This window comes from Pseudophryne corroboree, chromosome 6 (genome assembly GCF_028390025.1).
Source record: "Pseudophryne corroboree isolate aPseCor3 chromosome 6, aPseCor3.hap2, whole genome shotgun sequence".
In the NCBI taxonomy this organism is placed as follows: domain Eukaryota; kingdom Metazoa; phylum Chordata; class Amphibia; order Anura; family Myobatrachidae; genus Pseudophryne; species Pseudophryne corroboree.
Genome location: NC_086449.1, coordinates 361,167,285 through 361,183,787, shown reverse-complemented (window position 1 = coordinate 361,183,787; position 16,503 = coordinate 361,167,285). Strand labels below are relative to the sequence as shown.

Sequence of the window (16,503 nt, the reverse complement as noted above, 5' to 3'; positions counted from 1 at the left end):
CACTATTTGTGGTACCGAAACCGGACGGTTCGGTGAGACCCATTTTAAATTTGAAATCCTTGAACACATACATAAAAAAATTCAAGTTCAAGATGGAATCGCTCAGGGCGGTTATTGCAAGCCTGGAGGAGGGGGATTACATGGTATCCCTGGACATCAAGGATGCTTACTTGCATGTCCCCATTTACCATCCTCACCAGGAGTACCTCAGATTTGTGGTACAGGATTGCCATTACCAATTCCAGACGCTGCCGTTTGGACTGTCCACGGCACCGAGGGTATTTACCAAGGTTATGGCGGAAATGATGATACTCCTTCGAAAAAAGGGAGTTTTAATTATCCCGTACTTGGACGATCTCCTAATAAAGGCGAGGTCCAAGGAACAGTTGTTGGTGGGAGTAGCACTATCTCAGGAGGTGCTGCACCAGCACGGCTGGATTCTGAATATCCCAAAGTCACCGCTGGTTCCGACGACACGGCTACTGTTCCTGGGTATGATACTGGATACAGTCCAGAAAAAAGTGTTTCTCCCGGAGGAGAAAGCCAGGGAGTTGTCATCTCTAGTCAGAGACCTCCTGAAACCAAAACAGGTATCAGTGCATCGCTGCACGCGGGTCCTGGGAAAGATGGTGGCTTCTTACGAAGCAATTCCCTTCGGCAGGTTCCATGCCAGAATCTTTCAGTGGGACCTGTTGGACCAGTGGTCCGGATCGCATCTTCAGATGCATCGCTTAATAACCCTGTCTCCAAGAACCAGGGTGTCTCTACTGTGGTGGCTGCAGAGTGCCCATCTTCTAGAGGGCCGCAGGTTCGGCATACAGGACTGGGTCCTGGTGACCACGGATGCCAGCCTTCGAGGCTGGGGGGCAGTCACACAGGGAAGAAACTTCCAAGGACTATGGTCGAGTCAGGAGACTTCCCTTCACATAAATATTCTGGAACTAAGGGCCATCTACAATGCCCTAAGTCAAGCAAAATCCCTGCTCCTACACCAGCCGGTGCTGATCCAGTCAGACAACATCACGGCAGTCGCCCATGTAAATCGACAGGGCGGCACAAGAAGCAGGATGGCGATGGCAGAAGCCACAAGAATTCTCCGATGGGCGGAGAATCGTGTACTAGCACTGTCAGCAGTGTTCATTCCGGGAGTGGACAACTGGGAAGCAGACTTCCTCAGCAGACACGACCTCCACCCGGGAGAGTGGGGACTTCATCCAGAAGTCTTCCAGATGCTGGTAAACCGTTGGGAAAAACCACAGGTGGACATGATGGCGTCCCGCCTCAACAAAAAGTTGAAAAGATATTGCGCCAGGTCAAGGGACCCTCAGGCGATAGCTGTGGACGCTCTAGTGACACTGTGGGTGTACCAGTCGGTTTATGTGTTCCCTCCTCTGCCTCTCATACCAAAGGTATTGAGAATAATAAGAAAGCGAGGAGTAAACACAATTCTCGTGGTTCCGGATTGGCCAAGACGAGCGTGATACCCGGAACTTCAAGAGATGCTCTCAGAGGACCCGTGGCCTCTACCGCTCAGACAGGACCTGCTACAGCGGGGCCCTGTCTGTTCCAAGACTTACTGCGGCTGCGTTTGACGGCATGGCGGTTGAACACCGGATCCTGAAGGAAAAGGGTATTCCGGAAGAAGTCATCCCTACGCTTATTAAGGCCAGGAAAGATGTTACGGCAAAGCATTATCACCGCATATGGCGGAAATATGTTGCATGGTGCGAGGCAAAAAAGGCCCCAACAGAGGAATTTCAGCTGGGTCGATTTCTGCATTTCCTGCAAGCAGGAGTGAATATGGGCCTAAAGCTAGGCTCCATTAAAGTACAGATCTCGGCTCTGTCGATTTTCTTTCAAAAAGAACTAGCTTCAGTACCTGAAGTTCAGACATTTGTGAAAGGAGTGCTGCATATTCAGCCCCCGTTTGTGCCCCCTGTGGCACCTTGGGATCTCAACGTGATGTTGAGTTTCTTAAAATCACATTGGTTTGAGCCACTAAAAACCGTGGATCTAAAATATCTCACGTGGAAAGTGGTCATGTTGGCTTTGGCTTCAGCCAGGCGAGTGTCAGAATTGGCGGCTTTATCATGTAAAAGCCCTTATCTGATTTTCCATATGGATAGGGCAGAATTGAGGACTCGTCCCCAGTTTCTACCTAAGGTGGTGTCAGCGTTTCACCTGAACCAGCCTATTGTGGTGCCTGCGGCTACTAAGGATTTGGAGGACTCCAAGTTGCTAGACGTTGTCAGGGCCCTGAAAATATGTTTCCAGGACGGCTGGAGTCAGAAAATCTGACTCGCTGTTTATCCTGTATGCACCCAACAAGCTGGGTGCTCCTGCTTCTAAGCAGACTATTGCTCGCTGGATTTGTAGTACAATTCAGCTTGCACATTCTGTGGCAGGCCTGCCACAGCCAAAATCTGTAAATGCCCATTCCACAAGGAAAGTGGGCTCATCTTGGGCGGCTGCCCGAGGGGTCTCGGCTTTACAACTTTGCCGAGCAGCTACTTGGTCAGGGGCAAACACGTTTGCAAAATTCTACAAATTTGATACCCTGGCTGAGGAGGACCTAGAGTTCTCTCATTCAGTGCTGCAGAGTCATCCGCACTCTCCCGCCCGTTTGGGAGCTTTGGTGTAATCCCCATGGTCCTTACGGAGTTCCCAGCATCCACTAGGACGTCAGAGAAAATAAGAATTTACTCACCGGTAATTCTATTTCTCGTAGTCCGTAGTGGATGCTGGGCGCCCATCCCAAGTGCGGATTGTCTGCAATACTTGTAAATAGTTATTGTTAACTAAAGGGTTATTGTTGAGCCATCTGTTGAGAGGCTCAGTTGTTTTTCATACTGTCAAACTGGATATAGTATCACGAGTTGTACAGTGTGATTGGTGTGGCTGGTATGAGTCTTACCCGGGATTCAAAATCCTTCCTTATTATGTCAGCTCGTCCGGGCACAGTGTCCTAACTGAGGCTTGGAGGAGGGTCATGGTGGGAGGAGCCAGTGCACACCAGGTAGTCATAAATCTTTCTAGAGTGCCCAGCCTCCTTCGGAGCCCGCTATTCCCCATGGTCCTTACGGAGTTCCCAGCATCCACTACGGACTACGAGAAATAGAATTACCGGTGAGTAAATTCTTATTTTCTGTACTGGTCAGGAGAAACAGGTGTCAGACAATCAAGTGTCTCCCACCCTTCTAATCACTCCCTGTGATTAACAGACCAGAACATTTTAACATTTTTCATAACAATTTTCTTTCTCAATCACGGTTGGATCATATACGTGGGTAACTATATTAATTTTTAACTTTGAACAATTAATAGATGTTTTAACACTATTCCTTATATATCCTAGGAATTCTCCTAGATCAAATTAAGAGTGCGCCCACACAAGAGCTTTCTTTTTCTCCCTTTGCAAGTACTAGTACTTCCTAGCTCTGGGCGCACCACCAAAAAGGACTATAATTTAAAGAGTTAATAAAATTCTCTCTCTAGAAATTATAAATCGTCCATCTTTGGTTTTTCACTTATTACCTATACTTTGACCTGTGCCCGGTCGTCCCCTTTTTGCCCCTTCACACAGTGTAAGCAGCCTGTTTTTGAGGTTTAGGCTACAGTCTCATGAATATTACTTAAAAATTCCCTAGGAATCCGTGTCTTATGGATAATAGTAAGCCACCACTTCCATTTCATCAGTGATTTGTAGCAGTGCATAATGGCACCACCAGCTCATTGGACATCTCAACTATGTGGAAAATCTTATTTAAGTACCCTGAAAACTGAATAGAACACAGTAGATCAAAACAGCGTAACTAGGGCTGAGTACACAACTGACAGACATGTCGGTGGAGCTGCCTTTGCACCGACTAAGCGGCCGATCAAAGTGTGGCATCGACCCCTGCAGCAAGTGCCAGTACGCACAACACAATCCGCTGATATATCGGCCATCGTCTATGCTGCAGGGCTGACGTTATATGTCTGTGGGTGATGTCGTTCACAGACATCGCTGGTACACACACACCAACGCACCCACGATATATCGGCCAGTATGTACCCAGCGTTAGAAGTATAGACACCAAAGCCCACAATTTTCAATTTTACGTTTATTCTGTATATCACTGCTTGAATACTTTTAATGTAAATGGACTGTTTAATCCATCCATCTCTATGAACCTTTTCGTCACTGCTTGTTCTCAAAATGAATTTAAGGATGTCAACTCTATTTCTAAGTGCTCAGTTTGTAGATGATTTTGTTTAGGGCGCTCATACATCAGCACTCGGTTATGGCAATTTGGCATTTTGTAGACGATTGTGAAAATAATATGCAATGTATGGTGAACACATATTCTGACCAAAAAGTGATTGCAATTGGTAAATTAGGGTTTCAACACACTGAATTTCATAGATCAGTTGGCTGTAGATTGCTAGTGTATGGTAGCAATCGTCAGATTTGCAGTCCGTTACTAGTAAAATGATGACCATTTCAAGATTGCCAGATCTGTATTTGCAGAAAATGATCTGCAAATCCCTGAAAAATATCTGTAATATGGCCCCTATACTGATATATCGCAGAAATGTCTGGATCCCTCAAGTTCCGGGTTAGGTAATCTGGAATATTAAACATGTTTAAAAATCTTGATACCCTGATCCTGACCAAAAATGGTTTGGGACTGGCAATTTGGGAATTTTAAAATGAAGGATTTCCTTGGTTCCCTCCCAGATCGCCCATCATCAATGGGCACCGATTGGCGGTGTTGGTCCGGTTGGGGAAACTGAGTATAGCTGTATGGGGCTTTTTTGTGATTGCTGATGTATGGGCCCCTAGTATGACATTGTTAGACAGAACAGCATTTTTTTGACCCTGCACTTTGTCTTTGCAGAGCCATTAGACCTCCAAGACCAACTGTCATATGAAGAGCTAGTGCGCAGGAATGTGGTAGGTGTCCTGCACATTATTCTGCTTTCACTGCTATTGAGTTGTGCTTCGCTTAAATCCTTTAGTTTATTTCAGCCTTAAACATGCCTAGAGGCACAACTTTTTTCAACCACAATTGTATGCTTCTAAGCCGCTTTTGACTTTATATTAATGGTAGTAACCTTTAATTTGGTGGTGCCACACATTGCATCTCTGTCCATGTTCATCTGCAGATTATAATTGTCATTAAGACATGAAAATGGACAGAATTAAATGTGAAGAAAAAATAAGTTTTATAATTAAATTGGTATTTTTGGATAGAAAAGTAACAATGTTGTTCTTGTTTTCTTTTTTACACCTTTCTTTTCTAGGAATTTTTTATTGCTAATTCTCAGAAGTATGCACAAGAGACGGTACTGTCACTACGTGTGCGAGAGTGGGAAGATAAAATGGGACCACAGCTACAAGAACAGGTAGATGTTTTGACTTAATATAACAATGAGTACCTGCATTATTATGTTACTGCTTGTGGCTGAATTCTAGAACATTTTAAATTATACATGTCTATTTTAGAAATATTTGTTGTGAATATCAGTGAGGGTTGTGATTAGGATATGCAGCAACAATGTAATACCAAAATGTTGTCAATTGTGTTCACTCCTCTTGATTGTATTAGTATACTACTTTGCATAAGGACCTTGTTTGTCACCTACCTTTTTGCAGGAAGAAAGAGAAGCTTATGACATTCATGATTATGGTGATCGTTTGGTCTCACAATTCAACCAGGTGGGAGAATGGCGCTCCTTTGCAAGTCTTATGGCACACAGGCAGCCCTATGAGGTGTGCAGGTATATGTTGGCATCTCTACAACTGGTGAGTAGCTCTCAGTAATTTTAGTTTCTCTATCGTCCTAAGTGGATGCTGGGGTTCCTGAAAGGACCATGGGGAATAGCGGCTCCGCAGGAGACAGGGCACAAAAAAGTAAAGCTTTACTAGGTCAGGTGGTGTGCACTGGCTCCTCCCCCCATGACCCTCCTCCAGACTCCAGTTAGATTTTGTGCCCGAACGAGAAGGGTGCAATCTAGGTGGCTCTCCTAAAGAGCTGCTTAGAGAAAGTTTAGTTTAGGTTTTTTTCTTTACAGTGAGTCCTGCTGGCAACAGGATCACTGCAACGTGGGACTTAGGGGGAAAGTAGTAAACTCACCTGCATGCAGAGTGGATTTGCTGCTTGGCTACTGGACACCATTAGCTCCAGAGGGATCGAACACAGGCCCAGCCGTGGAGTCCGGTCCCGGAGCCGCGCCGCCGACCCCCTTGCAGATGCTGAAGCGTGAAGAGGTCCGGAAACCGGCGGCTGAAGACTCCTCAGTCTTCATAAGGTAGCGCACAGCACTGCAGCTGTGCGCCATTTTCCTCTCAGCACACTTCACTGGGCAGTCACTGAGGGTGCAGAGCGCTGGGGGGGGGCGCTCTGAGAGGCAAATATAAACCTTATACAAGGCTAAAAATACCTCACATATAGCCCATAGGGGCTATATGGAGATATTTAACCCCTGCCTGACTGGAAAAATAGCGGGAGAAGAACCCGCCGAAAAAGGGGCGGGGCCTATCTCCTCAGCACACGGCGCCATTTTCTGTCACAGCTCCGCTGGTCAGAACGGCTCCCAGGTCTCTCCCCTGCACTGCACTACAGAAACAGGGTAAAACAGAGAGGGGGGGCACATTAATGGCTATATATATATATATTAAAGCAGCTATAAGGGAGCACTTAATATAAGGATATCCCTTGTATATATAGCGCTTTGTGGTGTGTGCTGGCAGACTCTCCCTCTGTCTCCCCAAAAGGGCTAGTGGGTCCTGTCTTCATTAGAGCATTCCCTGTGAGTTTGCGGTGTGTGTCGGTACGTGGTGTCGACATGTATGAGGACGATATTGGTGTGGAGGCGGAGCAATTGCCAAATATGCAGATGTCACCCCCCAGGGGGTCGACACCAAAATGGATGCCTTTATTTGTGGAATTACGTGATGGTTTATCTTCCCTTAAACAGTCAGTTGAGGACATGAGGCGGCCGGACAATCAATTAATGCCTGTCCAGGCGCCTCAAACACCGTCAGGGGCTGTAAAACGCCCTTTGCCTCAGTCGGTCGACACAGACCCAGACACGGGCACTGATTCCAGTGACGACGGTAGAAATTCAAACGTATTTTCCAGTAGGGCCACACGTTATATGATTTTGGCAATGAAGGAGACGTTACATTTAGCTGATACTACAGATACCGTAAAACAGGGTATTATGTATGGTGTGAAAAAACTACAAACAGTTTTTCCTGAATCAGAAGAATTAAATGACGTGTGTGATGAAGCGTGGGTTGCTCCTGATAAAAAGTTGATAATTTCAAAAAAGTTATTGGCATTATACCCTTTCCCGCCAGAGGTTAGGGCGCGCTGGGAAACACCCCCTAAGGTGGACAAGGCGCTCACACGCTTATCCAAACAAGTGGCGTTACCCTCTCCTGAGACGGCCGCACTTAAGGATCCATCAGATAGAAAGATGGAAGTTATTCAAAAGAATATATACACACATGCAGGTGTTATACTACGACCAGCTATAGCAACTGCCTGGATGTGCAGTGCTGGAGTAGTTTGGTCAGAATCCCTGATTGAAAATATTGATACCCTAGATAGGGACAATGTTTTACTGTCGTTAGAACAAATAAAGGATGCATTTATCTATATGCGTGATGCACAGAGGGATATTTGCACACTGGCATCTCAGGTGAGTGCTATGTCCATTTCAGCCAGAAGAGCCTTATGGACACGACAGTGGACAGGCGATGCGGATTCAAAACGTCACATGGAGGTTTTGCCGTATAAAGGGGAGGAGTTATTTGGAGTTGGTCTATCAGACTTGGTGGCCACGGCTACTTCCGGGAAATCCACTTTTTTACCTCAAGTCACTCCCCAACAGAGAAAGGCACCGACCTTTCAACCGCAGCCTTTTCGCTCCTACAAAAATAAGAGAGCAAAGGGCTTGTCGTACCTGCCACGAGGCAGAGGAAGAGGGAAGAGACACCAACAGGCAGCTCCTTCCCAGGAACAGAAGCCCTCCCCGGCTCCTGCAAAAACCTCAGCATGACGCTGGGGCCTCTCAAGCGGACTCGGGGACAGTGGGGGGCCGTCTCAAAAATTACAGCGCGCAGTGGGCTCACTCGCAGGTAGACCCCTGGATCCTGCAGATAATATCTCAGGGGTACAGGTTGGAATTAGAGACGGATCCTCCTCATCGTTTCCTGAAGTCTGCCTTACCAACCGTCTCTTCCGAAAGGGAGAGGGTGTTGGAAGCCATTCACAAGCTGTACGCTCAGCAGGTGATAGTCAAAGTACCCCTATTACAATAAGGAAAGGGGTATTATTCCACTCTATTTGTGGTACCGAAGCCGGATGGCTCGGTAAGGCCTATTCTAAATCTGAAGTCCTTGAACCTCTACATAAAAAAGTTCAAGTTCAAGATGGAGTCACTCAGAGCAGTGATAGCGAACCTGGAAGAAGGGGACTTTATGGTATCCTTGGACATCAAGGATGCGTATCTACACGTTCCGATTTACCCCGCACACCAGGGGTACCTCAGGTTCATTGTTCAAAACTGTCACTATCAGTTTCAGACGCTGCCGTTCGGATTGTCCACGGCGCCTCGGGTCTTTACCAAGGTAATGGCCGAGATGATGATTCTTCTTCGAAGAAAAGGCGTATTAGTTATCCCATACTTGGACGATCTCCTAATAAGGGCAAGGTCCAGAGAACAGCTGGAGACAGCTTTAGCACTATCTCAAGAGGTGCTAAGACAACACGGGTGGATTCTGAATATTCCAAAATCCCATTTAATCCCGACAACTCGTCTGCTGTTCCTAGGAATGATTCTGGACACGGTTCAGAAAAAGGTTTTCCTTCCAGAGGAAAAAGCCAAGGAGTTATCCGATCTGGTCAGGAACCTCCTAAAACCAGGAAAAGTGTCAGTACATCAATGCACAAGAGTCCTGGGAAAAATGGTGGCTTCTTACGAAGCAATTCCATTCGGCAGATTCCATGCAAGAATATTCCAAAGGGATCTGTTGGACAAATGGTCAGGGTCGCATCTGCAGATGCACCTGCGAATAACCCTGTCACCAAAGACAAGGGTGTCACTTCTGTGGTGGTTGCAGAAGGCTCACCTATTAGAAGGCCGCAGATTCGGCATTCAGGATTGGATCCTGGTGACCACGGACGCCAGCCTGAGAGGCTGGGGAGCAGTCACACAAGGAAGAAACTTCCAGGGAGTATGGACGAGTCTGGAAAAGTCTCTTCACATAAACATTCTGGAACTAAGAGCAATCTACAATGCTCTAAGCCAGGCGGAACTTCTCCTGCAAGGAAAGCCGGTGTTGATTCAGTCGGACAACATCACGGCGGTCGCCCATGTAAACAGGCAGGGCGGCACAAGAAGCAGGAGTGCAATGGCAGAAGCTGCCAAGATTCTTCGCTGGGCGGAGAATCACGTGATAGCACTGTCAGCAGTGTTCATCCCGGGCGTGGACAACTGGGAAGCAGACTTCCTCAGCAGACACGATCTTCATCCGGGAGAGTGGGGTCTACATCCAGAAGTCTTCAACATGTTAATAGACCGTTGGGAAAGACCAATTGTAGACATGATGGCGTCTCGCCTCAACAAAAAAACTGGACAAATATTGCGCCAGGTCAAGAGATCCACAGGCAATAGCTGTGGACGCACTGGTAACTCCTTGGGTGTACCAGTCAGTGTATGTGTTTCCTCCTCTGCCGCTCATACCAAAGGTATTGAAGATCATACGGCAAAGAAGAGTAAGAACAATACTAGTGGTTCCGGATTGGCCGAGAAGGACTTGGTATCCGGAACTTCAAGAGATGCTCACGGACGAACCGTGGCCTCTACCTCTGAGAAGGGACCTGCTACAGCAGGGTCCCTGTCTTTTTCAAGACTTACCGCGGCTGCGTTTGACGGCATGGCGGTTGAACGCCAGATCCTAAAAGGGAAAGGCATTCCAGAAGAAGTCATTCCTACCTTGATTAAGGCACGGAAGGAAGTCACCGTGAAACATTATCACCGCATTTGGCGAAAATATGTAGCGTGGTGCGAGGATCGGAGGGTTCCGACGGAGGAATTCCAACTGGGTCGTTTCCTACATTTCCTGCAATCAGGATTATCTATGGGTCTCAAATTGGGATCCATTAAGGTTCAAATTTCGGCCCTGTCAATATTCTTCCAAAAAGAATTGGCCTCTGTCCCTGAGGTCCAGACTTTTGTCAAGGGAGTACTGCATATACAGCCTCCTGTGGTGCCTCCGGTGGCACCGTGGGATCTAAATGTAGTTTTAGATTTCCTCAAATCCCATTGGTTTGAACCATTGAAAAAGGTGGATTTGAAATATCTCACATTGAAAGTGACTATGTTACTAACCCTGGCCTCTGCCAGGAGAGTATCTGAATTGGCGGCTTTATCTTATAAAAGTCCTTATCTAATCTTCCATTCGGATAGGGCAGAACTGCGGACTCGTCCGCATTTTCTCCCTAAAGTGGTATCAGCATTTCATCTGAACCAACCTATTGTGGTGCCTGCGGCCACTAGCGACTTGGAGGACTCCAAGTTGTTGGACGTTGTCAGAGCCTTAAAAATATACATTGCAAGGACGGCTGGAGTCAGAAAATCTGACTCGCTGTTTATATTGTATGCACCCAACAAGTTGGGCGCACCTGCTTCTAAGCAGTCGATTGCTCGTTGGATTTGTAACACAATTCAACTTGCACATTCTGTGGCAGGCCTGCCACAGCCTAAAACTGTAAAAGCCCACTCCACAAGGAAGGTGGGCTCATCTTGGGCGGCTGCCCGAGGGGTCTCGGCATTACAACTCTGCCGAGCAGCTACGTGGTCGGGGGAGAACACGTTTGTAAAATTTTACAAATTTGATACCCTGGCAAAGGAGGACCTGGAGTTCTCTCATTCGGTGCTGCAGAGTCATCCGCACTCTCCCGCCCGTTTGGGAGCTTTGGTATAATCCCCATGGTCCTTTCAGGAACCCCAGCATCCACTTAGGACGATAGAGAAAATAAGAATTTACTTACCGATAATTCTATTTCTCGGAGTCCGTAGTGGATGCTGGGCGCCCATCCCAAGTGCGGATTATCTGCAATACTTGTACATAGTTATTGTTAACTAATTCGGGTTATTGTTAAGGAGCCATCTTTAAGAGGCCCTTTCTGTTGTCATACTGTTAACTGGGTTTAGATCACAAGTTGTACGGTGTGATTGGTGTGGCTGGTATGAGTCTTACCCGGGATTCAAAATGCCTCCCTTATTGTGTATGCTCGTCCGGGCACAGTACCTAACTGGAGTCTGGAGGAGGGTCATGGGGGGAGGAGCCAGTGCACACCACCTGACCTAGTAAAGCTTTACTTTTTTGTGCCCTGTCTCCTGCGGAGCCGCTATTCCCCATGGTCCTTTCAGGAACCCCAGCATCCACTACGGACTCCGAGAAATAGAATTATCGGTAAGTAAATTCTTATTTTCCCACATTTATATTATCAACCGCTTACCTGACATGGTCTTATGGGATGTGACCGCAGTCAGGTGGGCTTTACCGGACATGGTTGCATTCCATACCACCTTGCTATCCGCCACAACCACTGGACTGGTAATTAGCACTCCCTCAGACTCCACCTGATCCAGCCACCTGGCAGTGATGTAGTAGTCTGTGACTTCTGACATCACCGCGAGAATCACTTCCCAGAATACTGTGCGATTGGTACTCTGGAGTGTATACGTCAAAATCAAAAGTGCAAGGGGATAAACGTAGTTCTCCTCCAGGCACTAATATGTTATCTCTGCCTGTGCAGAGATCAGCTGCAGTAAGGGGGACTGATCTCTGCTATGCTCTGCAGTGTGGTGAGAGGGCTGGGCTATACCACAGGGGGAAGGGCAGTGATGGGACGGGGGCATCTTTTGGTACTAGGGTGGCAGGGGCATTGGTTATGTCCCACAAAATGGTTTTACGGCTGGGGGATATATTAAAAAAATATACTTTTGACTATAAATAGGCACATGGGGAGTCAGGGCACGAATACAGTATGGGCTCATTGACACTGGGTGGTGGGGGCTTTACCACTGGAATCAATTGCTACTGGGTGTGGTGGTGGCGAGTGATATTGCTGGAAATCTTTTGCCCTTGGTGCAGGTTATTTCCATGGAGGGGGTGAGCTTTTTTAAAATGGAGTTCTATGGACAAAAGGGGGTGCAAATCACCACCAGATAGATATATATATATATATATATATATATATATATATATATATATATATATATATATATATATATATATATATATATATAAATTTTTTTATTTTTTTTTCTACATTAATTATTTGAATACTAGTTAGGACTAAATGACTGTAATGTCGCCTGCGGCTGTGCGCATCTGAACAGAGCAACAATTGACTTGCTCAGTCGGACGCCATCTAGTGGCCGTCAGTGCGCAAGCCAATTGAATTCCCCACATAGAAGTGAGGAGCAGCGTTAGACTTTTATTATCTAGGATATTTTTATTAATACATTCTAAACTTCATTTTTTTTAAAACACCATTTCTGCACAGTTTATTGTTTAAAGGCTATTTGAACAATGCAATAAGTATACATGTGCGCATTGTAAATTTAATGTTTGTCATCCATTTTTCACACCTTTGTTCCTTCATATTGTAGGGGACACATTAAGCTATATATATATATATATATATATATATATATATATATATATATATATATACAGAGACAAATATATGTAATGTTTGAGATTAAAAGTGCATCTCTTTGTCTCAGGGGAATTCAAATGTTTGAATAGTTGGTTTGGTGTCTGTTTTTTTACTGTCTATTAGATAACTGAATATCCCCCAGTGTCTTGTAACATACAGTGCATTGGGAACACTGCATTGTGTTGCTGGTGAGTTATGGTTTACCTGTTACATCCTATTATGCATTTGCTACTAGTGTATTATTAATAGTTAACATGTAAAAATATATATTTACAGTGAACATACATGAGTTTGAGAAATCCCGTAACTAACCTATTTTAATCTCTTAACACCAGGCCAATGACTACACAGTAGAGGTATCGCAGAAACCAGGGCTACAAGAAGGACTGGACACAATGTCCCTACGTCTCCTCAGTCAGCAGAAGGCACATGAAAGGTTCAAAACATACACTGCTCCATCTATTACAGATAAGTGACCGCCTGTCTGTTCCCAGCACTTCATCTTTCAATGGACACTTTCACAATTTTATAACATCAAGACCAAAAGAAAAACGAGAAGACTTTGCAAAGTGAGGCCAATTTCATTTTGCATAACTTTGCTGACAGAGAAAAATCACTACAGCATGGCTGAGTGGTCCATTGGCATACATAGTCTAGCTGTATGTATTTTAAGTACTTGAATGGACTGCTTTGACATGCCTCTGTGAAGTGCGTGTTAAAGTTCACTCTGCGGCTCGAACTGTTTTTTGCATTTTAAAAAAAATATATTTTTTATTCATTATGTACATACATGTTTTTAAAATGATACTTTGAACAGCCTGTGTTAGCATATATATTTGTTTTAATCTGTATGTATAAAATTAAGATTTAAACAATACTATTTTATGTGAATGCTTTTAAGAAACTTGTGGTTTCAGCATTTTATGGACAAAAATAATTGGAAATTTGTTGGTTTAATGTTTATTCAAAGATTGATTTAAAGAATCCTGCATCAATCCGATGTGAAGACTGAAGATTGTGGATATTTTTAAAATATATATTCCTATAGTATTTTTATTTTTTTATTTTTTATTTTTACGGTCGTGTTTTATTGCTTTAAATTATAAGAAAAATGGATATTAGTGAACATAATGACAATTTTGTTAAAACAGTGAAATAAGACAAAAGTACAGTACAAATTAACAAATAGCTGGAAAATTGATGAAACATAATAGAGATAATAGCAGAACAAAAGATTTTTCTATTAGTTAATATGGTCAAAACTAAACCATAAATGTACATGAGTAGGTCAAGCATGTTACCATAGAGGAAATGTGGGCAAAACCGCTATAATCAGTACAAAAAGGTCAGAATAGAAACAGAGTAGGGAAATATTATATAGCTATAGGTGTCAAAATAGTGTAGTAGTAAGTTTGCTGAGTCGGCATATAAGGCCTAATTAGTGATCCAGCTGAGAGAGATTAATATTGCCCCACACCATATTTATGGAAATATGAGGGGTGTTTTAGGCACTTAGTAGAGAGGGGGAAGGAAACTGCTAAAGAGAGCCTCCTGTGCCCCCTAGATAACAAGGCATGGCCAAAGAGGAGTGAGGGAATATCGCAAGTCTGGACAGGGAGAAGGAAGTTCATTTTGAACCTAGGCACCCTGAGGAAGTCAACAAAAGGTTGTGGATCACAAGTATCAAGGACTGTCAAATTATTGGGTAGATCAGGCATTCCCAACTTCGGTCCTCAAGGCACACTAACGGTGCAGGTTTTAGTGATATCCAGGCTTCAGCACAGATGGTTAAAACAAAATAACTGAGGTACTAATTAAGTCACTTGTGCTCAAGCATGATGTCACTAAAACCAGGACTGTTCGTGTGCCTTGAGGACAGAGGTTGGGAATACCTGGGGTAGAGAGTCAGCTATCTTACTGTTAGAATGAGTGATAGCTTGACACTTTCATTGTTCACTATCAGTATCAATCAAATTTGACAAATGTCAGTGACACAATGTGTAAGCCGTGTTGAGACATAAGGGTATATTCAATAACTGTCGGAAGCTGCCGTCTTGTCGGAAAGACGGCAGCTTCCGATAGTTTTAGGTCGGAAGGGGTTCCGACCAATTCATTAGGGCCCCGTTTATTCCGACGGAATGCACGCTGATCGAGGGGGGGTAGGGGGGTGCAGCGCTGCAGCGGGGAGAGCAGGAACCCAGCGGCAGTGTCCACCCGGCTCCAACAAGCAAGGTCCCGCTTGAGCCGGGTGGACGCTGCCATGAGCCTCCGCTGATGCAGCTGCTGCTCGCCCCGTCTCCCCTCCTCCGCTGCTCTCCCGCTGCCGCCCCACCGCCGCAGACACGTCAGCTGCTGACAGCTCTCCTTCCCTCCACCCTTCCTGGCGCCGCTGACCGTTCCCACCGCCACTGCTGTCAGCGCACCCGGCAGCCGCTGACAGCAGCGCGGCAGGACAAGACATCGGGAGCGCCCATATCCGACAATCAGATTTGGACGCTCTTTGAATAGGGGTTGTCGGGTCCATTCTGACAACTGCATGTCGGAATGGACCCGAAACTTATTGAATATACCCCATAGTCGTGCAGCATTAATGTAAAGCCAAATATCTAGCTTTTTCAGTATTCTGGTCATCTGATAGGTTACTATCTGGAACTCGAGCAAAGGTTCCATAATTGGATTAGCGAAGAAATCTATATCTGGGAAAACAAAAAGTCTAATATTCCATAAGAGGAATAAAGTTTATAGATGAATTGTGTTGAGGGTAAAGCATTACTAAATGCTACATTAAATAGCAAACATACAGTATTAGATACAATAAATTACAGTCAGGATATACTAACTAAAGAATTCAAAATAATGACTAGTCAGAAATAAAAAGAGGCAAGTCTGATAATGAGGAGTGAGAGTAGTGGTGAAACTACTAAGAATCCAATATTTGGAAAAACAGCAACAGATACCTTTGTAACAAATAGGTGTGTCTCGGATATGATCATTCTATGAGAAGTGGAGCTGATGGATATGCTGCTCAAAAGATCGATCACCACTAGATGGCAGTCCTGTGCAAACTACTGTTTGTACCACAATATGATTAAAAAAAATAAAAAAAAAGGCAGAACTACAGATCCATAAGCAGTGAAATAATCAAGATATGTTCTGAGTAAAGTGTACATAAAACAAACCGCATAAAATAAAAAAGGCAGACCAAAAAACACACTTAAACTGCAAGAATACAATACATAACAGCAAATAATTAAGGTACACTCTGGCTTTCAGCAGTATTACCGAATATCTGTGCCAATGAACAAATGGCCTGATGATGCCCCTTTAACAGGTACTTACAAACACACTTCAATGTCAAAAGACAGGTGAACTTGTTGTCTTCTGCTCCATCGATTCTCCTCCCTATTGTAGGGGTAACCATTTAAAAAAATGGGTTGATTTAGTGGGTCCGTTTGAACCACCATCCAAGGGCTATAAATTAATTTTTATTGTGGTAGATTATGCCACCCATTAGCCGCAGGCATTTCCTCTGAGGGTTGCTACAGCCAAACAAGTCACGCCTAATCTACTGGAATTTTTATCTAGGGTTGTCTCACCTAAAGAAATTCTTACGGACAAAGGGACAAACTTCATGTCAAAATTAATGCATGAGTCTGTTAAGGTTGTTAAAAATTAAATCTGTCAGAACTTCAGTATATCCTCTCCAAAGGTTCAACCGCGGAATGATGACCATGTTAAAGAAGTTGATGGAGACTGAGAAAAGGGGGCATTACCT

The 16,503-nt window shown here is 44.7% G+C and overlaps 1 protein-coding gene across 4 annotated transcripts in view; it reads left to right on the top strand.

Annotated features, from left to right (window-relative positions):
* The window catches only part of NCAPH2 (non-SMC condensin II complex subunit H2), a 272,518-nt gene extending 258,915 nt beyond the window's left edge, over positions 1 to 13,603 (top strand). For all 4 annotated transcript variants that reach the window (XM_063926652.1, XM_063926649.1, XM_063926651.1 and 1 more), the window contains exons 18-21: positions 4,881 to 4,936; positions 5,287 to 5,388; positions 5,639 to 5,788; positions 13,064 to 13,603. In XM_063926652.1, coding sequence (XP_063782722.1) covers positions 4,881 to 4,936; positions 5,287 to 5,388; positions 5,639 to 5,788; positions 13,064 to 13,204 — 449 coding nt within the window. In that variant the 3' untranslated portion in view covers positions 13,205 to 13,603. The remainder of the gene's footprint in view (positions 1 to 4,880; positions 4,937 to 5,286; positions 5,389 to 5,638; positions 5,789 to 13,063) is intronic.
* Positions 13,604 to 16,503: the final 2,900 nt, after the last annotated feature.